This window comes from Nomascus leucogenys, chromosome 4, assembly GCF_006542625.1.
Source record: "Nomascus leucogenys isolate Asia chromosome 4, Asia_NLE_v1, whole genome shotgun sequence".
Classification (NCBI taxonomy): Eukaryota; Metazoa; Chordata; class Mammalia; order Primates; family Hylobatidae; genus Nomascus; species Nomascus leucogenys.
The window spans coordinates 139,645,849-139,671,157 of NC_044384.1; the positions used below are offsets into that span (position 1 = coordinate 139,645,849).

The 25,309-nt window shown below is 47.6% G+C and overlaps 1 protein-coding gene across 2 annotated transcripts in view; it reads right to left on the bottom strand.

Annotated features, from left to right (window-relative positions):
- GATA4 (GATA binding protein 4) overlaps positions 1 to 25,309 on the bottom strand; it is a 55,729-nt gene that overhangs the window by 9,328 nt on the left and 21,092 nt on the right. Inside the window, exons 3-4 of one of the 2 annotated variants that reach the window (XM_003271438.4) lie at positions 1,527 to 1,693; positions 375 to 500 (exon numbers count right to left, since the gene is read on the bottom strand). In XM_003271438.4, coding sequence (XP_003271486.1) covers positions 375 to 500; positions 1,527 to 1,693 — 293 coding nt within the window. Of the gene's footprint in view, positions 1 to 374; positions 501 to 1,526; positions 1,697 to 25,309 lie in introns of both variants that reach the window. The other variant, XM_012511141.2, reaches the window with a different exon arrangement.

The following is a 25,309-nucleotide window of genomic DNA, read 5'->3' on the forward strand; positions in this document are numbered from 1 at the left end:
TCTTTAATTCACCCAAGTTTATTTTTGTTTAAGGTAGGAGGTGGAGGTCATGCTTTCCTTTTGTTTTCAAATGAACAGCCAATTTTGTCAATACAACTTTCCTTAAGCTTCTTATCCACTGAATCAAAATGTCACCTTTGTTACATATCAAGCTGCTATATATAAATACAGCGTGCTCATCTGTAAAATGGAAAATTCACTTATACAATGTGAAGGATGGAAGAAGCCAGCAAAGTAGTTGCAAGTCCCTTCCAACTCTAAGTATCTTTGTTAAGAAGGGAAAATGAATGCTAGTTCAAAGGAAGAAGACAAGGGAGGACAGAGAGATGGGCATCAGAAGGCAAGGATGCCGTGTGGGCGCAGGACCCACGTACCCCGTGGAGCTTCATGTAGAGGCCGCAGGCATTGCACACAGGCTCGCCCTCTGCGTTGCGGCGCCACAGCGTGGTGGTGGTGGTCTGGCAGTTGGCACAGGAGAGGCCCACTCGGCGGGAGGCGGACTGCAAGACAGGAAACAAACCCTTCACGTCCAAGTAAAAGGTGGGCACTGCCCTTCCACCTCGCGTGTGGCTGCGGAGCTGGGCCTCCCCAACCGGAGGCAGGGCTGGGCCCTAATGACCCTGCATGAGACCTCTAACCTGTGATGGCACCTAACTCTCCTGTCACCTGGGCCACTGCGAGGAGTAAATCAGAACAAGGTTTCTGCTGCACGAGGAGAGTGAACATGGGCATCGAAGACCTGGTTTCCTGTCCTAACCATCATTCCCCATCAGGCAAATAACCCAGTGAGCGCCGGGCACTGCTGGCAGGAAAGCTTCTCCTGAGAGTAGAATTGACCAGCGCTGCAGGTGCCGGGGGCAGGCGGAGAGTGAGGAATCACGGTGTCCAAACGGTATCAAAGTCTGAATGGCCCTGGGACCTCAAGAAAGGGAGGCACCAGGTTTATCCCCTCTGTTCTTCCCTCCTTAATATAGTGCAAGCTGGTTGGTGTTGATCAGAATCAAATTATATTAAAAAGGAGCAGGAAGCCAGGAGCCAAGGCCCAGGCCCAAACTCTTCCCCAGCCACGGGGCCCAACACAAGCTGCTTGCACTTCCGGGCTTTGGGATTTATCAACTATTAACCGAGGTGAGGGTAGAGACCAGCCTCTGAGGTGACCTTCCTTGCAGGGTTGGTGTGGATGGAGGAGACACTCCAGTCAACACCGGACTGGGAACCAGGAAACCTGGATTCTGGTTCCAGAGTTCCAGATGGGAGACTCAGTACCTGAGTGGCTGTGGGCAAAGCCACTAGCTTTTCTGAGCCTCACTTTCAGTTTCTGTGGCCGAAGAGGTTGAACTAGACAGCCTGGATCATTCTGGTGGCTCCAGCTAACTCTAAAGTTGAGAGAATTATTATGGGGCTCTCACCCATGTAATCCCCTCCTCCGCACCCTCAAGTTCCAAAATTCAAAACCAGAGGATGTCCCACCAAAGCGAGAGCCCTGCAGCCAGGTGCCCAGAGGAGGCTGCGAGGCACGTGCTTACCAGCCGGCGCTGGGGCTTGATGAGCGGCCGGTTGATGCCGTTCATCTTGTGGTAGAGGCCGCAGGCATTGCACAGATAGTGACCCGTCCCATCTCGCCTCCAGAGCGGGGTGGACATAGCCCCACAGTTGACACACTCTCTGCCTTCTGAGAAGTCGTCAAACATATCTACTGAGTTGCGGGGAACAGACAAGAAAAGACACAGATGATTAATTCTTTGTTTACGCCCAGCTCTTACATTTGAGAATCTAGAGCGCACAGCAACAATGCCCTTTCCTTGGAAGGAGAAGACCACCTCGGGCTGCTCTTGCTCTTCCTCACTCTGACTTCAGCCCCTGCTCCCTAATCCCAGACACTGCGAGCTCCCCTGAGAATGAGAAGAGGAAAAGTCGCAACGATCACCCGCGTCCTGGGCTGGGAGGTGGGACACCTGCATTTCAGTCCAGATATCACATTCAGAGCCTCCAGCCCTAGGCCTCTCACCTCACACTGAGGTCCGCGCAAACCTTCTTGCTCTCTCTTTTTCCCTTTCACAGTTAGTTAGATTACTTTTCCCTTTGCATAAAGATATAATAAATATTTACCTTAGGAAAATTATTGCCAAAATATATAAGGAAAATCCAGATTGTCACTAATGTTTTCAGCATTTGGTTCTATTGTATCCTTTGTAAGACTGTATTTATTTTATTCTTTTTATTAGAGACAGGGTCACTATGTCACCCAGGCTGGAGTACAGTGGTGCAATCATAACTCCAGCCTTGAACTCCTGAGCTCAAGCGATCCTCCAGCCTCAGCCTCCCAAACTGCTGAGACTACATGCATGAGCCACTGTGCCCAGCCCTTTGTGAGACTTTTCTTTTCTTTCTTTGAGATGGAGCTTCACTCTTGTTGCCCAGGCTAGAGTGCAATGGTGCGATCTCAGCTCACTGCTACCTCCACCTCCCTGGTTCACGCGATTCTCCTGCCTCAGCCTCCCAAGTAGCTAGGATTACAGGCATGCGCCACCACACACGGCTCATTTTGTGCTTTTAGTAGAGACGGGGTTTCTCCATGTTGGTCAGGCTGGTCTCGAACTCCTGACCTCAAATGGTCCACCCGCCTCGGCCTCCCAAAGTACTGCGTGAGTACACCACCCAGAGGGTACAGGGTGAGGTACTCACACCAGCCTTGTGAGACTTTCATATGTTGATATATATTTTTGCCAAGCTATGTAATTCTGAGTCTGTGTGGGTCTTTTGCTTAATACCAAAACATTTTCCCAATGACAAATTCTTTATAAACTCATATATCATTATTCCATCATATAAATGTGCCATCATTTAACTAGTATCATTCAGCTATTAATCTTCATCCAGTTTTGGATTCTTGTTTCATAAACACTGCTCCTTACTTAAGTCTGTGCATTTCTAGTTATTCCTTAAGATACTCTCTGAGAAGTAGAATTTCTGAGTCAAAGGCACTAAATTTTTTTTTAGGTTCTTGGAATTTTCTAACTGTCCTGCAAAAAAAAAGCTTCATTCATTCATTTTTTCTGTTTTAATATACCTGTACGGGCTGCCGTATCATAGTTGGACATTTTTCTTGCTTATTGATATATAAAATAAAGGTGCATATTATAAGCAATGGCACCTTACAGCTGCTCATATAAGCGTAGCATGTCCCCAACTACCACAAGGCTGCCGGGGTCTGCTGCTCCCCTTCACTCGCTCACCCCTGCCCCCCATCACCTTTGTTGTCCATGTCTACGAATGTTACAATTGACAGATTCCACCTGTGTCCATTCTCCTCACCCTTGTGAGACAGGCTGGGCCAGTTTTCTTACTCCCCGTAGTCTATATAAAGCCTGGCTCACAACCTCCAGAAGTCTCTCTGACTTCATGTTATCCTAATTTGCTGTCCCTAAACACATCTACCTTGGTCTCCAGATTCTTCCTATGCTGCTGCCAGAGGCAAGGGCAGATTCTTCTCTAGTGAAGAGGGGAGCTTTTATTCAGTTGGGAGGACAGGTGGTAAACAGCTCTCTTTCCAACAGGACCCAGCCCAGGAGGGGGTTAAGGTTGCTCATTTTGCTAGTTCTGTGGCCCAGCTACTTGCTCTAAGGGAATGTGGGCCAGAGAAGAGGATGGTGGGGGGCCCTCCCTCCAACTCTGGGTACACAAACAGTCATTTGCACCTGCAAACAGGTAGCTGTGTGTCCACACCAAGTAAACAGTGTGCAGGTGTAAGGGGCTATTTGCTCAGGCCAGGGAGTGGAGCACAGGCGTCACAGCAGAGGCTATTTTTACACCTGGGTCACACTGACAGCCTCCACCAAGGTCGCCTGCCCTCAGAGCCGCCCATGAGATGCGGCCACTCCTGCCCATAGCTTGCTCCCAGCTGAACCACCACAATCGACACTACTGCTGCCACCTCTACAGTCCGTGCCTGCAGGCTGTCAGCCCAGCTTCTGTCATCCAGGCCTGCCCATGAGGGGATTAAAGAGGCCAGGAATTTACAGAAGGACATTAGACCAAGCCAACTCCACAGCAAGAGGGGGGCGTGGGCAATGTTGTCATTTTGTTGGGTGTTCGCAATAAACACTAGGTGGCACTACCATCTCAAAATTGAACAAAGACACGCGGTCTAGCCTGAACTACACTTGGACAAAGAGGCCTTGTAAGATCACCTTTCCAGTCCAAACCTAGCGCAACCCTCTCATTCAGGTTTCCTTTTTTATTTTATTTTGCTCTTTAGAGACCGGACTCACTCTGTCACCCAAGCTGGAGTGCAGTGGTGCAATCATAGCTCACTGCAGCCACCAAATCCTGGCCTCAGGAGATCCTCCCGCCTCAGTCTATTTTTCTATCTTTTTTTTTTCTTTTTTTTTTTGAGACAGAGTCTCGCTCTGTCACCCAGGCTGGAGTGCAGTGGGCACTGCAACCTCAAGCTTCCTTAGAATCTGGGACCACAGGCACACGCTACCATCCCCAGCTAATTTTTGTAGAGACAAGGTTTCACTATGTTGCCCAGGCTGGTTTCAAATTCCTGGACTCCAGTGATGCTCCTGCCTCGGCCTCCCAAAATGCTGGGATTATAGGCATGAGCCACTGCACCCAGCCCTATTTTTCTTTATTATGAAAAAATTTAAACATATTCAGAAGTGGACAGAATATGAAAACGAACTCTTACTTAACTATCATCCAGCTTCCAATCATTTGTGGTCAATCTTGTTTTATCTATACCTCCATTCACTTTCCCCCATATTGTGTTACTGAAGAAAATCCCAGACTTCTATTATTTTATTCATAAATATCTCAATATGTTGCTCTAACAGATAGAGTCACACTCTTAAAAATAAGCAAACTGGCTTCTCTCCTACATTCTGGTTCATTTAAGTCAGAAACATCTCATAATGTGTTCCTCTTGTTCGGAGGGGAGATTTTCTTTTCTCCTCACAATTACTGTTTTATGTGCAAGAATGGAGTCTTTTTTTTTCTTTTTCCCACAATACACTGATGTAAAGAAAAACTTTTGTTGGGACAGGGTCTTGCTCTGTCCCCCAGGCTGGAGTACAGTGCTGCGATCTCGGCTCACTGCAGCCTCAACCTGCTAGGCTCAAGCAATCCTCCCACCTCAGCCTCCCAAGTATCTGGGACTACACGTGCATGCCACCGTGCCTTGCTAAATTTTTTTTTTTTTTTTGTATTTTTGGTAGAGACAAGCTCTCACTGTGTTGTACAGACTGGTCTTGAACTCCTAACCTCAAGCGATCCTCCCACTTCAGCCTTCCAAAGTGCTGGGATTATGGGCGTGAGCCACCATGTCTACCCCAGAACTGCGCCCACCCCAGAACCTTATTAAAGGACCCAGGAATCCCTGGAGCGTCCTCTCAGCTGCTGACTCACCTCTGGCTGCCTTGAGAACCCAACACACAGGTCTGCCTCAGCAGCTCCTGCAGGCTCACGTCAAAGTTGGTTTATGCATTCAAGCAATTATTTTACTGTCCAGGTGAAGTCACTGGAGGTTGCCAAGTATGTATTTGTCACCACCAAATATTTACTGAGCATCTGCTATTTAATCACTCTGATTGATGTCACAGGAGCTAGGAGGAAACCCAAGTCTCAGAATGCTAATGATCTATTTGGACAAATTGGATTTGAATATCAATAATGAGTAATATTACTCGGTTCATTTTTAGAACATACCCTCAGCAGAGTGGGGGACTCATGGCAGACCCTAATTGTCTAAGGCAGAAAGTGTGCAATTCCCACCAGCATAAAAGTCCCATTGCGATAGAAGGGTCAGGGGTTACCAAAACAGCCAAAGTAAAGGCTATGCTTCCAAAAGACATCCAATAGACAACCCGCGACACCTCCAAATCTGCAGAATTTCCACATTTCCAACCACAAAATCTTGCCATCCAACCTGCTCAGTGAAATGTTACACATATTTTTTAACAATTATTACAAAAACAAGGTAACCACAGAGGAAAATGTTAGCCCTATAATGCTAAATGACAAACACAGCAGTAAGTAAGTCCCAAACTAGCACTAACATCTGGTATGAACCTCGGTAAGCACCACTTCTCATTCCTTCCTAGGAAAGGCACTGAGAGGAACTTCCCTGGGGGCAAGAGTGATTCTGAAGCCAGGGGGCACAGCTGTGGCCTCTGACGCAGCCCCTCCCACCCAGTGCTGGCATCCCGGGAACTGCTCCAGCCACTTGGAAGGCATCACCCACATTTGGAGGAAAGACTTGTAATAATAGTTGTAAAGTACTTTGCAAATGAGAGGAAAAACTTACAACAATGGCTGTAAAGTGCTTTGCAAACATCAAATGAGATAACAATGATGGATTATTGTTAGGAGGCTGAAGTTGGAGGGGTCAGGAGGGAGTGGGAACCTTGGCGCTGGTTATTGGAGGAGGGGAGGACAGATAAAAGAGCTAGGAGATTGGGGAATCTGACCTTTCTTAAACCACTGGGGCTATGCTCAGAATTGTCTGTGCTCTCAGCGGTCAGGTTTGAGACTGCAAGCCAGGAACCAACTGACAGCAAGGCTGACCGTGTACACTTATTCAGTCTCCAAGTTGCTTCTCATGGGAAGTATTAGTTAATGATTAGTTTAGCAATGAAAAGCACAAAATAAATTATGTCCTAACTCCAAGGATGAGGATCTCACTCCTCACTTCCATCCATACCTTGCTAAAAAAAGGTTTTTTTAAAAACGAAACAAAGTCTGATAGTCTGATTTCTCAGACAGCCAGTGCAATATGGATATTCCTATGAGTTAAGCGAGCTACTCCCACCCTAGTGCCTGAAAGAAGAATGCAGGCCAGGAGGTTGAAGCATCCCGCCCCGACTTCCCTACAAAGAACGGACGCAACCAGAGGCAAAGACTCCGACCTCTCCTCTCCTCTGACCTGCTCCATCTATCTTGGGGAACCCGCCCACCCCAACAAGGGGAGGCCAGTCAGGGCGGGGAGAGGGAAGGCACGGGAGGAAGAAAGGGAGAGGAATCGGAGGCCAGGGTCACGGTTCCGCTCTCCACTCCCTCCCCTGGGCACTGCTGGCTGCTGAGGAGACAGCTCAGGCCACTGCTGCCGCCCCGTCAGTGCCACAGAGCCTGGTCTGCTCTCCTGCAGATGCGCCCCTCAGATCTCCACCCGCTGGGGAGAGCTGGTGTTGAGCCCCAGCCTGTGCTGGAAGACCCTCACCCTCATGCCTGGAGGCAGAATTGATGGGTCTCAGCTCCTTCACTGCAATGTCTGAAGCTCAAACATTTGCCCTCTGTCTGTATATGCGCCCCTGTCCAAGTGCTAGACATAACGAACATGTTGGCAAAATCCATGCTAACTCCTTGCCCAAAGTTGTTTTGGTCTAGCTGGGGATGCACAACTCAAAAATAATCACTACCTTTGAGGTGACAAACTGCAGTGGGACTGGGCCTCACACTGGTGCCCAGCCCACCACCTCCAGCTTCAGATCTTCAGCATCCTGGACGTTCAGGGAGAGACACGTCAACAGTGGAAAGCGCCCGTGCCCGGGGCAGCTGGGCAGTGCTACACACAGGGGCCAGAGGGGGCCAAGGAGATGCAACCTAGAAGGCTTTCTTGGAAAAGGCCAGACCCCAGCTCAGACTGGGCAGGAGGGGAGGGATCTGCCCAGAAACCATTCCCTGGGAACCAAAGGGGCTTCAGAGCAAAGTCTCAGCCCTACCCAAATGTCCCTTGCTGAACCCCAGGCCCATGTGCCATCCAGAGTTCACCAGAGATGGAGCCTGGATTTCCCGACAGGCCCAGATCTGTCCCTGCGGCTGGCGCCTGGGTGTGGGGCACGAGGCCCAAACAAAGCCTGAGGTTTTCCTGGCAGCTCTTGAGCACTGGGTCTTCTGGGCTTCGTCAGGCTCGGCAGATGCCTGTGACAGGAGGCTGTCACGGGGAGGCCCACACAGCTCCAGCAGCGCTCCGGCCGGGGGATGAAATCACCTATTTTGGAAACTCCTGCAGCTACTGAACAGAGGCGGTTACCAGTTACCGCCCACCTTGCAGAGTCACCCCACAGAGTCCAAGGCCTCTGCTTCTGACCCTTATAAAGGACAAGAACCCGGGACGCCGGCTGGCTGGAGTGACAGAATGTGACTTAGTTTTGTTTTGTTTTTCCTAAATCACAAACAGGCAAGGGCATTGTGAAAGGGGGAAAAAAAAAACCACCAAAAACAAGAACAGAGGGAGGGGGGAATGTAGAGAGACAGAGGAGGAAGAGGTTGAAGAACAAATGATAGAGGAAAATACACCAGCTCATATGCAAAGAGGTTTTACAAATGACAAAGAGAAAGACGAGCTTGAAGGCTGTAATGGGCAACCACACCTGTCACTGGAGGAACTGTAGAAAGACTCAAGCCCCCCGACACCCTGGGCCGCAGCGGCTCCTCCCTGGAGGTCTAAGAACTCCCAGCACCTCCGCACCTGCCTGGTCTCTGCTCACAGCAGGGTGAACGTGGGAGGCTGGTCCAGGAGAGGATGGCAATGGAGGAATGTTCATGCGCTTTAGCGAACAGATCCTGCCCAGGGCCACAGAGCTAATCAACAGCAGAACTGGGATCAAACCCAGGCTGGCCAGTCAGTCTCTTAACCGCAGGCCAGCGTCCCACCAGCGCTGCCCACAGATGCCTTGGCCATCCCTGACCCCTTCCCCAGCGGCAGTAGCTGGCAGCAGATAGAAAATCAGTCTCGATTTGGCCTGTGAGCAACAAGGGCTGTAGGAGTTCAGAGCCCAAGCATGCTCTGTTTTCCCATCTTGTCTGATCTCAGAAACTTCCCAGCATGTCTGTTTCAATGCTTCTCAGCTCACCCACTTGGGAAACGCTTCCCGGCCTTCATCATTGTCAAGATTAGATTTTGAGACCTTCGAGAACCCCTACATGTGGGCCTATAATTACAGCATAAAGATTTCCCCATAAAATGCAGGATCAGTTGCTGACTCCAGGAGAAATGTAGGATGCTTCTGAATTCAAACTTGAGCCTCTGCAACGACAATGCCATAGAGCTAGGTCCGTAAACTTGTGGACTGTCGCATTACTCTCACAGGGACTTTTTTTTTTTTTTTTTTTTCCCAATGGGGTCTTGCTCTGTCACCCAGGCTGGAGTCCAGTAGCTCAGCCATAGCTAATTGCAGCCTCAACTTTCTGGTCCCAAGTGATCTTCCTGCCTGAACCTCCTGAGTAGCTGGGACTACAGGTGCACACCACCACACTCACCTGATTTTTCTAGCATTTTGTAGAGATGGGGTCTCACTATGTTGCCTAGGCTGATCTTGAACTCCTGAGTTCAAGCAATCCTCCCACCTCAGCCTCCCAAAGTATTGGTATTATAGGCATGAGCCACCACTTCTGATCACAAGCACTTTCTTGAAACAAATGAAACAAAAGTATTGTGGTGAATATGGCTTCATCTGCTGCATCTCGACACTAAACATGCAGACTCCCAGAAAATGGTCACTATGGCCCCTTCCCACCAGAGAACTACAGGCTGGGATACCATTTTAAAAATAGGCAAAGGGCCAGGTGTGGTGGCTCATGCCTGTAATCCCAGCACTTTGGGAGGCCGAAGTGGGTGGAACACTTGAGGTGAGGAGTTCAAGGCCAGCCTGGCCAACATGGTGAAAGCCCATCTCTATCAAAAATATAAAAAGTAGGTGGGCATGTTGGTGCACGCCTGTAATTCCAGCTCGGGAGGCTGAGGCAGGAGAACCGCTCGAACCCAGGAGGCAGAGGTTGCAGTGAGCCATGATCATGCCACTGTACTACAGTCTGGGCGACAGAGTGAGACCCTGTCTCCAAAAAAACCGGAAAAGGAACAAAGAAAAGAAGTGAATACCGAAAGACTGCAGTGAGCTCTACATTTCTATTTGAAAACTCTCCCCAGTGCCAGCATTTTGCCCCTATACCAACACATTTTTTACAAAGACTGTCTTGCCAGCTGTCACCCATAGGTGAAAGAGCTATGGAGTTTTCCTGGGGGCCTCCGTGTGGGAAGCTACGATCAGTTCCAGAGTGGAGGGACCTGGGCCTCCCAGTTGCTGTGTCTGCAGGGACCCTGCCCAGCAGTCCCCACCCCGAAACCTGGGACAAGTTTCTCCTCTTTGTGCTGTCCGCCTCCCAGGGTTCATTTGGGAGCCTTGTGACCCACCATACAAAATGGGACACTTCTGAGGGGAGGGGGCATATTACTAATTATTCTGAAAGCACAGTCTTAACACCAGGGTGTGTGGCCACCGTCTGCGACCTCACTGTGAGACCTGCATCCCTGCCATGCTGATCCCTCCTCTCTGTGTCTCCCTAGTGTCCCCGCTGACAGGTAATACGGCTGACTTACCCCCTCCCAGGCAAGCCACACGCAGCATGCCAGGAAAGAGGCCAGGACACCACACTGGGCGCTGGGTCCTGCAGCTCCCGGCTTCAGGGTCAGATACAGCCAGGGGAGCCCTGGCTGGGGATCAGCACTTGAAAATATTTGCTCCTTCCTGGCCTCTGGGGCCTGCATGCGAAGGGCGCCCCCGCCGCCGCTTCCCTGTCCACTGCCTTGTTGAGTTGGCTCGCTCTGCACATCCCTAGTCCTTCTGTGGTAGGGGCTGTGAGGGTCCAGCAGCAAGCGGCAGGTGGCACAGCGGTACAGTCTTAAAACCTGCAAGCTGGGTCTGGGCTATTTCGTGAATATTCAGAAGAGGAAACCAAGGAGCAGAGCAGGCCAGGCTAGTGCCTCATCTGAGCTCGCCTTCCACAGCACCACACTGCTCTCCGCTGGACCCCGCCACCTGCAGCACCCTGTACACAGCAGAAGCTCCGCACACGACAGAAGCTCCGCACACAACAGAAGCTCCGCACACAAGAGAAGCTCTGCACACAGAGCCATCGAGTTTCAACAAACCCAGTGCCTAGAGAGTCCCATGAGGCGGCTGAAATGACGATGGGACAGCATCAGTCCCAGGGCTCGGCTTCCGGCCAGCTGGACTGCCTGGCCACTGAGATGCCATGTTCCTGGACACACAATATAATTCAGCTGTGAGAATTATCTATGCAGGGCCAGAAGTTTCCTTGTGTGTGTGTGTGTACACATACATGTGTGTATATATGTGTGTATGTAAAATCATATATAATGGATGTATACGGAAAATTACACTACGTTGCACTAAAAGCCAGCCCACTCTTGCTAGCAATAAAACTGCTCTAATAATTCACTGGAATAAACTTTTTTAAAGGGAAAATGTCTATTTTTCAGATGTTCCTGCCAAATACTGGAAACAACCAAAATGCCCGATGGTAGAGGAGTGAGTACAGTAAAGCCATACTGAAATTGGAGTTGGTTTATTAAATGACAACTGGATAGACTATGTTCTTCAGATTTTCTCTTCCTGTGACATGGTTTAAGTTAGTTAAATATGCAGTTAATTAAACAAGCATCTCTGCCTAGGCATTGCAGGATTGGAGATGTTTATTTTCTTCAATTTCCTGGGATCCTCCCGGCCTGAAGGAAAAAATACGAAGTGCTTTTTCCACGTTGGTCCCAGCTGCCTCCCCACCACAATGGCAGCCCCATCTGGGCTCAGGCATCACTGCCCCTCCCTTCGGGGTACAGTCCCAGCCAGGGTAGAATGTACACGAAGAGCTTGCCAGTCATGCTGTGGACGAAGTCTGGCACCCGTCCGGCTCCTCCAAGTCACTGTGTTGTGATGATGCCCCTCTCCAGGCTCCTCCTAGCTTGCCTCAGTCATTTTAGTGTGCCCTGGGGTTGGGGGATGTGGGAAAGCAGACACTCTGGGCATTTATGGGAAGTGTGACATGGTACAGCCCCACAGCCAGTGGGGAAAGCAATTTGGCAATATCTTATCAAAAGTATAAATGCATGTGTTACTTGATCCAGAAACTCCACTTCCAGGAATTTATCCTCCGGATGGACTTTTCTGTAAAATGGTTTATGTACAAGGATATTCACTATGGCATGTTTTTCCATAGCAGAGGACTGGAAAAACAACTCTTAGGTTCATCAATACGGGACTGGTTAATTCAATTAAGGCATACTATGTAGCAATAAATAATGGTCTTGATGTACCGATATGGAATTCTTGCCAGTATATCCTGTGAAATATTAGACGGCATGGACAAATACATTGATACTCTTACAAAAAGAAGGGGAGAAGAATCTATACATGGATTTGTTTATATATACAATCAACATCTTTAGGAGGACAGACAAGAAACTGATCATACTGGTTGCTTCCAGGGATGTGTCTTGGTGGCTCACGGAGGTACTTGTCATTGTTTGCTCTTGTGTACCTTTTAAATACTCAACTATGTTAACGTTAATGTATTTCTTATTTGGGATAGTGATTTTTTTTTTTTTTTTGAGACAGAGTCTTGCTCTGTCACCCAGGCTGGAGGGCAGTGGCATGATCTTGGCTCACTGCAACCTCCACCTCCCAGGCTCAAGCAATTCTCCTGCCTCAGCCTCCCCAAAAGCTGGGATTACAGGTATATACCACCATGCCTGGCTAATTTTTGTATTTTTAGCAGAGATGGGGTTTCACCACGTTGGTCAGGCTGGTCTTGAACTCCTGACCTTAGGTGATCCGCCAGGCTCGGGCTCCCAAAGTGCTGGGATTACAGGCGTGCACCATCATACCTGTCCTATGATTATTTTGCATGTTAAATAAAGTACCTAAATATGTCAGGGGCTAGCATCATCACTCTTTCATGCGGTAACATTTTTAATTTAAAGCTGGGCAGGTTCCATTTTCAGATTTTTCCATAAAAGCATCTTTTCTCCCACCTTACTTTCCTACAAAAGCATCTTAATTCCCTAATGGGAAAATGGAACTCATTTCCCAAGTGGGTCCTCAGCTTTGCTGCACTCTTAAAGCTGTTGACCCGCTGTCATCTCTCACAGCACCCTAGCTCCTGTCCCAGGGAGCCACAGCCTCAGCCCCGGGGAGCCCTGGCCTGGCTTCTAATGCTCAGTGATATGGTCCTGGTTCCTTTTATTTATTAGGAAGATTGCAATGGAGCTTTGGCCAGAGGAGACTTAAGCTGGGCTAGTCTGGGCCGTTTGACTCTGCAACCCCAGTTAGGAGCTGGCAGGACGGAAAGGGAATATTGAATAAATTGCCAGGGCAGCTCCCTCAGGGACCGAGACAATGGGTCTGCAGGGAGAGGCTTTTCCTTCCAGGCCCATGGCCTGCCGTCAGGAGGAAACAACTTCCCCTTTGCCTCTGGAATGGCAGCAGCAGCAGCCAGCTGGGAGATTTATGGAGATATAATGTGACCTCTTTATTGCCCTGAATGCTAGGGAGGCATTTCAGGGGAGATTTACGCCTTTCAGAAGAGGGGGCGAGCAAGGGTGTAGAAATTTATACGTGAGGACTGTTTTCCCCTCTCGGGGGTTTCTGGGGGATTACTTAATCAAACCAAGGTTAAGCTCCAATCGCCGTCACTTTACATCTTCTTCTCCTGCTAATCCACCCAGTTACCCTGCTACCCCGAAAGCTTTTTGCATGAAACATGGAGTCTAAGCTAAGTTGCAAGGGATCTCTTTAGCTCTAAGTTTAGTTAACACAAAACAAAACAAAAAATAAAAATGCAGACCACATTACCAGGGCCAGGAAACAGTGCCCTGCAGCCATGGATCTGGGCAGCACACATTTTGCCTATATAGGCCTCAGGTCTTCTTTGTAAAAGGAAGGTGTTAGAACAGATGACTTAGGTCCTTCCTAGTGTGAAAATAATCTAGATAATATCAGACCAAATGCTAACGCTATACCTTACTCTGCACCAGTGATTTTTCTGTCACTTTTTTTTTAAGCTGCAGAACTCTTTCTTCAAAGAAAATCTAATCTGAGGAAGCCCAACATTAAAGACAGAGGAATGCAGTTGACTGGGTGAAAAGGTGGCTCCGCCTTCTGCCCAGCACTCCTCCAGGTCCACATCCACACATCCCGGGGTCTTGACGAAGGTCCTCCAGCCTCTAGAGGGCGCCCTGCGCTGCAGAGTTCCTGCCAAGCGAGGTTCAGGGCTCGCCTGATGCAGTGAACGGGGTCCGCCCCTGGCTTCGCTATCAGAAGCTACGCACACCAGACTTGCAGGCAGAGGCAGGGGCAATTCCAGACACAAGCAGAGGTGGACGCCTTGGCCAACAGTCATTTCACCTCTCTTGGTCTGGTCTCCACAACTCAAAAGTGCAGTAGTTGGAAAAGATTTCTAGGCTCCTACCTGTGAAAGCATTCAACGTGGCACTGCATTCTAATGCTCATTTATGTTTTCAGTCCCTGTCCCCCTTCAATTTATGTTTAAATTATGCAATTTTTAATTGCTACAAAAATTCAAACAGGCCAGGTATGGTGGCTGTGGCCTGTAATCCCAGCCCTTTGTGAGGCCGGAGTATGGCTTGAGCTCAGGAGTTCAATACCAGCCTGGGCAACATAGTAACACCACATCTCTTAAAAAATAATAATAATTAGCTGGGCGTGGTGGCCCTCGCCTGCGGTCCCAGCTACTCCAGAGGCTGAGGTAGGAGGATCACTTGAGCCTGGGACTTCAAGACTGCAAGCGAGTTATGATCGCACCACCACACTCCAATCTTCGTGACAAAGCAAAACCCTATCTCAAAAAAAAAAAAATTGTTTTTTCAAACAGTCAAACGGTACAGAAGAATGTCACATAGAAACAAAAGGTCTCAGCTAGGTGCGGTGGCTCACGCCTGTAATCCCAGCATTTTGGGAGGCCGAGGCAGGCGGATGACCTTAGGTTGGGAGTTCAAGACCAGCCTGACCAACATGGAGAAACCCCATCTCTACTAAAAATACAAAGTTAGCCAGCGTGGTGGCACATGCCTGTAATCCCAGCTACTGGGGAGGCTGAAGCAGAAGAATCGCTTAGACCCGGAAGGAGGAGGTTGCAGTGAGCCGAGACTGCACCATTGCACTCCAGCCTGGGCAATAAGAGCGAAACTCCGTCTCAAAAAAAAAAAAAAAAAAAAAAAAAAAAAGAAACAAAAAGTCTCCACTATCACCATTATCCCATCCCCAGGGGCAGAGATGGCTAACAATTTTCCTATTTTTCCAGCTATCTTCTACTTCATTAACATTTTTATTTTTAGAAATTTTAAAATTACATAAAAACACAAAGGACACTGTAACAATTCTGTTTATTCCCCCACCATCTACTATCCAATCACTATATTGAATTTAGTGTATATCCTTACAATTAATCTATATACTTCTACACACAGGGATAAATGCTCCTTTGAAGAACATAAGCATTGCTTTGCAATTTTAAAGATTTACATGAATGCTTTCTTTAAAAAATATGAAATATTTCAGTCACTGAGAAAAAAATATATAGCAAACACTCTTAAACCCACCACCAGCTTTTTCAAATCTTTGTTTTACCATATTTGCTTCAGATGTTTTTAAAGAAATACAACATTGCAGATACAGTAGATGCCTCTGTGTAACCCACATTTCCAGTCTCTTTTTTGCCCATTATGTTTCCCAGTTTTAATTATACATGTGGATGTGCTTTGTGTTGATTTACAGTTTTCCATTATATTAATAAATCACATTTTACTTCTTCATTTCTTTATCGTTATGGACTAAATGTCTGTGAATAACCCAAATTTAGATCTTGCAATCCTAACCCACATGTGATGGTATTTGGAGGTTGGGCATTTGGGAGGTGAACAGGCCATCAGATGGAGCCCTCATGAATGGGATTAGTACCCTTAGAAGAAGAGACAGAGGCTGGGTGTGGTGGCTCACTCCTGTAATCCCAGCACTTTTGGAGGCCGAGGCAGGTGGATCACCTGAGGTCAAGAGTTCGAGACCACCCTGACCAACATGGTGAAACCCCCCCACCCATCTCTACTAAAGATACAGAAATTAGCCGGGCATGGTGGTGCACGCCTGTAATCCCAGGAACTCAGGAGGCTGAGGCAGGAGAATTGCCTGAACCCAGGAGGCAGAGGTTGCAGTGAGCCGAGGTTGCGCCATTGCATTCCAGCCTGGGCAACAAGAGCAAAAGTCTGCCTCAAAAAAAAAAAAGAAAAGAAAAGACAGAATAGATATCTCCCTACACCCACCACATGCGTGGATGCAGTGAGATGATTGTCTTCTGCAAAGCAGGCTTGGGACTCTCACCAGACACCAATCTGCCAGTGCCTTGATCTTGGACTTCCTGGCTTCCAGAACTTTGGGAAATACGCATTGTTAAAGCCACACATTCTATGGTATTCTGTTACAGCAACCTAAACTGACTAAGACACTTACTGATATATATTCAGATTGTTTTCAATTTTTTGCTGTAATAGCAATGCTTCATCAGGCGTCCTTGTACATATCTGTTTATACACATGAGAAAGTGTATCTAGGATTTAGGAGATATATTTTAGCCATGTTCAAATGTATATGTATAAAACACTTATGCTTGGTTTGGTGCTGTTAAAGCTGTTATGCTGTAACAAACAAATAGTTATTTGTTTGCTGTTCACATTACATGTCAGCTGCAAGTTGGCTGAAATTCTATATGTGTCTTCAATGGGACATGCAGGCTGAAGGCAAAACCTCTGTGTGGTTCATGCCAGCCTCGTGGCAGGGGGGCAAAAAGTAATGACAGAACCACATAATGGCTCTTAATACCTCTATGTGGAAGTTGCATAGTGACCTCCAGTAACATGTTCTTGATCAAAGCAAGTCTCATAGCCAAGCCTGTGTCATCAGGGTGGTGGAAATAATCCTCACCAGAAATGGGCTCCCTCAGTACGGGAAAGAACAAAGCAGTGTGCTGAACACACGTGGGATCATAACATGGATACTCCTCTGCAGCTGTTTCTGCATGGAAGCATATCTGTTTAGACATTTTTCCATATCAGCACAGATCTACTTCTCTCTTCGAAGAGAATTTATTAGTTTTGCATTGTTAAGGCACATAACATTCACATTCTACTCCATAATTCTCACAGCTGTTTAGCTGTACATGATATTTGAAAGGATTCAATGCTAATGCCAATCTTTTTATGCCACAGCCTCCCCATTCCTAATACCTTGGCTGCATTTCAGCAAGTAATTTTTCACTGCTACACACAACAGGGCTGCAATGAACATCACTGCTTTAGCTTCTGTGCCAGCACGTCTCTAGTTTGTTTTGATTTCTGATAAGGCAAGTTCCCCTTTCTTAAGTCTCCTTTAAAAAATTATCTTGGCTATTCTTGTACAATAACTCTTTCATAAAAATTTTATAATCAGCTGGACATGTCGTATTTAAGAAATCTTGCTGGGATGTTTTCTGAGACTGTGTTAAATTTATAGATTTGAGGGAGTTTGGAATAAAGAATGCTGCCAACTTTTCCAATCCAAGGATCTAGTATCTTTCTGCATTTATTCATGCCTTCTTTTATGCCCTTCAGTAAAGCTTTATAGGTCCCTCCATAGGGAATTTACATTTGTTTACTGAAGTTGACCAGTATTTTATCTGCAAATAATGAAAACATTGCCGCTTTCTTTCCTATCTCATTTATTTTATTAACAAGGAAATTTACTCCTGGCAACCCTAACCCAGATGTGATGGTATGTGGAGGTTGGGCATTTGGGAGGTGAACAGGCAGGAGAGCTGAGACGTATGGACCAGCTCTCGAAGTCTTTCCCTCAATGTGGTCTGGATTTATATTATATTTGGCAGTTTTCTATAGTTGGGGATATGAGTTGTCTCTTAATTTCACTGCAGATAAAAGTTTTACTTGATTTGGGGGTTCTTTTCATCTGATGTGCTGGTCTTCAGGGAGGAGAGGGAGAAAGCAAACCTTTACTCTGCTAGCCTTCACAGGAAGTCTCCACCTCTTCTTCAGACCAAACATCCATCCTCCTCAGATGCTGTCAGCTCCTCTTCCTCTAGCCTTCAGACTCAGGTTCACCTGAGTCAACGTGTTCATGAATCTTTATGGCAATCAATCAAATCTATCTTGAATTATCTATTTTATCCTTGCTTTGCAACAGCAGTTAGTTTTTTGGCGTTACTTCACTTTTTCTTCCCAACCTCTCTCTTTCTGTTTTGTTGCTCTAGCCTCAGAATTCTTTAGCCAAGCAAATCAAACATTTACAAATCAAATATAAAGTAGATGAAACGGAGCTTCTCTGCAATAGGGGCCCCACAGACCCTGCTCTCACCCTTCCTCCCATCTAAAGCACCTGCGCTGAAATCAGAGCTCCTGGAGCATAGTTCGATGACAAATGTCTAGTAGTTCAATCGGCCTTTTTACAAATACATTTCACTTACCTGGCAGACATCTTAGGTAGAGCATGAAGCTGCTACAAAATCTACAGTCTTTTATTACACATGCTTAATAGTTTTAATCTAATCTGATTTGCATTCCAAATAAATTTTAAAAGTGCATTCACTACTATATTTTATGAATGTCACTTAAAATTTTAATGCAGATTATAAACATGATAGATTTGCAGATCAAAACTGGGTTAGTTGCTTATAGCACAACATTTAAAAATCACCATTTTCCACCTCCTCACCAAGGATAACCTTCTCGTTAGTGATCAGCCCTGCTGTGACAGCAGGATAACACTGAGGCCTGGGCAAAAAGAAACACTGAAGAGCCAGAAAGGCAATCTTACAAAACAAATTCTGGATGGATAGTTCTACCTAATCTTCCATTAATGCTACTTACACCTTTGGCTAAAAAAGGAAATAGAATGAAGTGTTAGGAAAAAGGTTTTCACAATTTACTTTCTACTTGCCAAGCTTGTACACTGCCTCTCCATTTTTCTCTTCTTTATTTTAAATTGTGATTAAATACATATAAAATTAGCCATCTTAACCATTTTTAAGTGTACAGTTCAGTGATAGTAAATGTGTTCACACTGTTGTGAAACTAATCTCTACAACTGTTTGCATCTTGCAAAATTGAAACTCTGCACCCATTAAACACTAACTCCCAATCCTCCTGCATCCCCTGCCCGGCCCCGCCACCTGGCAACCCTCATTCTACTTTCTGTCTTCATGAATTTGACTGTTCTGGGGGCCCCACAGAAGTGGGATCATACATTATTTGTCCTTTGGTGACTGGCTTGTTTCACTTAGCGTAATGTCTTCAGGATTCATCTATGTTGTAGCAGAGCAAGACTTTCTTCCTTTTTCAGGCTGAGTAATACTCCACTGTGCACACACACCACATTTGTTTATTCATTCATCCATGAATGGACACCTAGACTGCTTCCACCTTTTGGATATTGTGTCTCTCTCTTTTAATAAATAAGGCGCTAATTTTTACAAGAAAATAAACATTGGGAATAAATGTAACCTCAAAATACATCAATCAAATGTGGATCACTGTGGCTTTGCTGATCCACCCAGGAAACTCCTCAAGACCAGGTCTTCATAAGACTCAGTCTTCCAGGAAGAAACTCAGAGGCAGTGGTATCTGCAATATTATTCTCTTGCTGACCAAGAATGAACAGATTACAGGTAAGGAAATGAAAAACCAGAAAAGTCAGGACCAAAGGAGAATCCTGCAGGAACAAACTGAGAGGGAAGGAAGACTGCCCGAGAAGCTCGCCCTGACAGAGCTGTCCAGGCATGCGGGCTGCACCTCAGTGAGCACTGGGCCACGTGCCCTGAAATGGGAGCTCCCAAGGCAGATGACACGAGACAAACAGAGAGGGCACTGGCCGGGGAAGTCAGGCTGACCTAGGTCCCGCCAGCCTCGGGCCTTCTGTGGCCTTGGGCAGGTCCCTGTGACCTGGGTTTCTTCTTCTGCCCGTGGACATTACAGTTCCTGCCCAAAGGACAGTCGCTGGAATAAATAACAAAACAATGCCAGGACAGCAGGCAACATCCTAAGCGCTCAGTGTTTGCGGGGCCTCAATGCCACCACCAAATATCATACCTTTTCCCACAACTGCTCTGCTGACCGGGCTGGCCATGGCCTGAAGACCCAGGATCCATCCTCCTCTTTGCTATCTGCACCTCCACCTAGTTCTTGTCCTCAGGCCCCTACATGGAGGCCAGAGAAAGCTCCCAGCTCCTGATCAGAACAGTACGAATAATCACCTTTCAGTTCCCCCTATTTCACATTCTATTCCGATTTTTAGTAAAATCATTAAAACATCCCCAACAGTGAGTGTTCACCTTCACTGAATCTCACAGATCATCAGAGGTAGAAGGGCCCATAGATCTAAGAGGTGTCAGGTTTCAATTCACTCATCTTCACAAGAATCGAAATCCTAGGCAACCCCACTTGGCTCCTCTGAGATGGACACCACGTCCATGTCACTCCTGCAGTGAAGACAGCTGGATCCTGACTCCAGCCCACAAAACCACTCAGTGAGGCCAGGCACCATGGCTTATGCCTGTAATCCCAGCACATTGGGAGGCTGAGGCAGGAGTATCACTTGAGCTCAGGAGTTCAAGACCAGCCTGGGCAACATGGCAAAACCTTATCTCCAAAAAATATAGAAGTTAGCTGGGCATGGTAGTAATTCCAGCTACTCAGGAGGCTGAAGTGTGAGGATTCCTTGAACCCTGGAGGTAAAGACTGCAGTGAGCCATGATCATGCCACTGCACTCCAGCCTGGGCAATGGAGAAAGATCTTGTCTCAAAAACAATAAAAACAACAACAACAACAACAAATAGTAAGTGGTAGGAATATCCAAGAATTATATATTGGGTTTAAAAACCAAAAATGCATAACAACTAACTAATAAGTTACTCCTCCTCATTTTCCTTCCTTCTCCAAACTCACTCAGAATTGAGCAGCCACCATGGGTCAGATGCATTTCCAGGCAGAAATTCACAAGGCAATGGACTTAACACCCCTGCTTTTCAGCGAACACAATTTTACATCATGATAATTCAAGCTGGAATGATTCACTTATTTCCAGAGATTACTAGAGACCAACAGTGTGAGGGCTTTCTCAGAACACACCCTACTGAACTACACAGTCCTTCTTCCTTTCTGAGTTCAACCTAAGTAGCTTCTGCATTATTAATATTTTTTTTTGAGACAGAGTCTTGCACTGTTGCCCAGGCTGGAGTGCAGTGGCACAGCAACCTCCGCCTCCTGGGTTCAAGTGATTCTCCCGTCTCAGCCTCCCAAGTAGCTGGGATTATAGGTGCATGCCACCACACCTGGCTTATTTTTGGTATTTTTAATAGAGATGGGGTTTCACTATGTTGGCCAGGCTAGTCATGAACTCCTGACCTCGTGATCCACCCATCTTGGCCTCCCAAAGTGATGGGATTACAGGCATGAGCCACCGTGCCCAGCTACACTTTTTCTTTTTGTTCAAACATCACTGGAGAGAGTCATCTGGTCCCAACTCCCTCAGCTAGATCTTTTCTTTTTTTTCTTGCTCTGTCGCCCAGGCTGGAGTGCAGTGGTATGATCATGGCTCACTGCAACTGGGTTCAAGTGACTCTCCTGCTTCAGCCTCCTGAGTAGTTGGGATTATAGGCACCTGCCACCACACATGGCTAATTTTTCTATTTTTAGTAGAGACAGGGTTTCACCATGTTGGCCAGGCTGGTCTCGAATTCCTGATCTCAAGTGATCCTCCCACCTCGACCTCCCGAAGTGCTGGGATTACAGGCGTGAGCCACCATGCCTGGCCCTCAGCTAGATCTTTAAACTATTCTAAAGCTATGTCTATAACCCCAATTAGTCTGTGCTTGCCGAAATCTGCCCCTCTATGTAAGAGAAATTATAGACAGTAAGTTGGATATGGGGTCTATGACCTAAATGTAGATTAATACTGAGAAGGAAGGCAAATTCTCACTAATATAAAACCCCACTTAATTCAACTTGGCAGCCTCCTGTGCAATTTAACCCTTTGTGGTATTGAATCCAGGGCTGGGCACAGTGGCTCAAACCCATAATCTCAGCATTTTTGGAGGCTGAGGAAGGACGATCGCTTGAGCCCAAGAGTTGAAGGCTACAGTGAGCCATGACCATGCCACTGTACTCCAGCGTGGGCAATAGAGCAAGACCCTGCCTCTACAGAAAGTAAAATGATAATTAAAAAAAAAAAAAAGCCTAGTATGGTGGTGCACACCTGTAGTCCCAGCTACTTAGAAGGCTGAGGAAGGAGGAGCGCTTGAGCCCAGAAGTTCGAGGCTACAGTGAGCTATGATCACAGCACCGCACTCCAGCCTGAGCAACAGAGCAAAACCCTGTTTCGAAAATAAAAGTAAAACTAAAAAGATCCTATTTTACATATTTCCTTTAATGATAATAGCTAATATTTATTAATGGTTGGCTTAATGACTAATATTTGGCTGGGTGCAGTGGCTCACGCCTGTAATCCCAGCACTTTGGGAGGTCAAGGGCGGTGGATCACCTGACATAAGGAGTTTGAGACCCGCTTGGCCAACATGGTGAAACCCCATCTCTACTGAAAATACAAGATTAGCTGGGCGTGGTGGTGGGCGCCTGTAATCCCGGCTGCTCTGGAGGCTGAGGCAGGAGAATCGCTTGAACCTGGGAGGTGGAGGTTGCAGTGAGCTGAGATTGCACCACTGCACTCCAGCCTGGGCAACAAGTGTGAAACTCCACCTCTACATAAATAAATACATAAATACAGACAAACATTTATAGATACTTACTACATGCTAAGTACTATGCTTTATGAATATTATTTCTTAGCCTCTATGGAGTAGCTTCCATTCCAATTTTATGGGCATGAAAACTGGGTGACAGTATACGGGGTAAAGCTGGATTTTTTCTACTTTTTTTTTGAGACAGACTCTCACTCTGTCACCCGGGCTAGATCATGGCTAACCGCAGCCTCCATCTCCATCTCTCCCAGGCTCAAGTGAGCCTCCCACTGCAGCCTCCCTAGCTGGGGCCACAGACAGACACTACCATACAGGGTGAATTTTTTGTATTTTTGGTAGAGATGGGGTTTCACCACGTTGCCCAGTCTGGTCTCGAACTCCTGAGCTCAAGCGATCTGCCTGCCTTGGCCTCCCAAGGTGCCAGGATTACAGGCGTGAGCCACCGCACCCAGGCTAGCCGGAATTTTAAATCAGGTGCCTGACTCCAGCTTCTTTAACCACTTACTAGACTCTACTGCCTCTCCTTATCAACTGTCAAATAAAAAGTTGGTGGTCCCCATAAGCATTATAAGCAAAATCCCTGAAAACAAAGGAAAGAAGGGTCTGGCTAATGGGCTCCCCCTTCACCAGGAACAGCTGCTTATATGGCCAGCTCTCCCCACTTCCCAGCAGGGCGGGTCCATTCTCCTCTTCCTTCTCCCCCCATCCTCTGCTTTGTCCTGGGGAAAGGGTCCCCATTATTAATGCCACTCCTGGAGATGTGTTTACACAGGGGAGGAAACTCAATATCAACATTCCCCGAAGGAAAGTGTCTTGTCACTTCTCTGAAGGTTTTCAGGCAGGGAGTCACTATCCTCCAAGACTGACAGGCACTTACCGCCTTTAAACAGGGTCTGAAGGGAGCTTGTTTCCCTGTGGCGTTTGTTATGATGAGGCTGAGAGGCATGGCTGGCATGCACAGCTCTCCTGGTGCCTCAAGGGGCTCTCCAGAAAGGATCCTGGGGAATCTACTCAGAGTGAGTTGGGGGGAAAAACAGTGGTCTGAGGCACCCAAGATGGGAAAGGCCAAACTAGATGAGTGAAAACTCCAGAAGTCTCTGTGAGCTGGCAGTGAAAGACTGTGAGTCATCTGCTCCAGGTCCAGAACACTGATGGAATGTGAAGATGGCGGGGGGCCTTTGGAAGCCAGGAGGGCACCATCAGGGCCCGGCAGAGCATCAAGGGATCAAGTGAGGAGGCCAGGGATGTTTACAGGCAAACACGAGGGCACAAGCCTGTCCATCTCCTCATCTCCCTTGCCTGGCTCTGGGCCTCCCAAGGCCTCCAACTGCATCAGAAGGCAGCTCTGCAGAGCTCCTCCTCCACCCCTCTGCACCGCCCCCACTCCCCTGGGGGCTCTCTCCTGCTCTCAAGGGTTCAGACGGAGGCTGGAGGATCCCACATGTGCACCACCCCTTAGCCCTCAGAGTCCAGCCACCGCCACCTGTCCCCCTGTCCCTGGGACATCTCCAGCTGCACCTTTCTCCCTGCCTCAGACCCAGGAGGTCCCCGGTGTTGGCCACACCTCACTGCCCTGTTCCCGTGTTACTACCTTTGAGAACATAACGTTAGAACTTTCTGCACTCTCCTCTCGCCTCCTGGCCTTCTAGGTTTTGGGCGCCTTTGCTCCCTCAATCTCCCTGGCGTCTCTCAGGGTCCTTCTCCCTGTAAAACTGGCCAGGGATCCACATGGGCTCATCCCTGGGCTTCTGTTTCTCAGGTTCATTTTATAAGGATGGCTCCGCTCCCCCCGGGAGATGTCTCAGCAGAGCCATTCACAGAGGTCTGAATGTGTGAGCCAAAGTTGCCAAACGCTTCAGGATGGATTCCGGGCTCCATCTTTTCGGTAAAGGAACACATGCATGTGTGCTGTCTGCACCAGGTGATTGTATTCCAGACTCCAAAAGGAAATGCGGCATAATTCTTGCCCTGAAAATAATTCCAGACTAGTGGAACTATAATTCAAATAAAAGGACAGCACCAGAAGGTAGAGTGAGAACAGAGGCCACAGGTTGACGCTCAGGAATTGTGCCTGGAGATGAGCGAAAAGCTGCATGCAGAGACAAGCCACACAGAGATGCAGAGGCCAGAGGCTGCCCCACCCCCGGGCCCAGGCCCCTTTCCCGCCACTGGCTTTCATGCACTTCCAAGATGCACCTTCTGCTTCCCTCTTTGAGGCCACCAGTACTAGATGGATTGCCAAGGTGCCCAGTAATAATGGCTCAGGGTCAGCACTCGCTGTGAGCCAAGGCTGCTGGGTCCACGCTCTTCCCCGCCACAACAGGCAGGCAGCAGCAAGTCTGACCTCCAGAGTCAAGAGCGAGGGGCAGGAGCTTCACGAACCTTGGCCATCCCCACTAAGACGAAGACTCACCCCAGCCTGCGCAGTAAAACCCAAGCACTCTCCAGAAATACTGTAGAATTTGCTCTTCTCCCAAAGGGAAAGCAGGCAAAAAGAGGTCTTCGGTTCTGCAAGTTCCCTCCCCAGCAGTGGCATCCACCTCCCAGCGTGTGCCCGGAGCTGGAGGCTTCTGAGGGTGGGGGCCAGCGCAGAATCAGATTCCCCAGCCCTTCCGTGATGGAGGGAGCTTCAACGGGACTGGGAGTGAGACAGTCTTTCATAACTTTCACAACCTACTCAAAATCTACTCAACTCCCTAT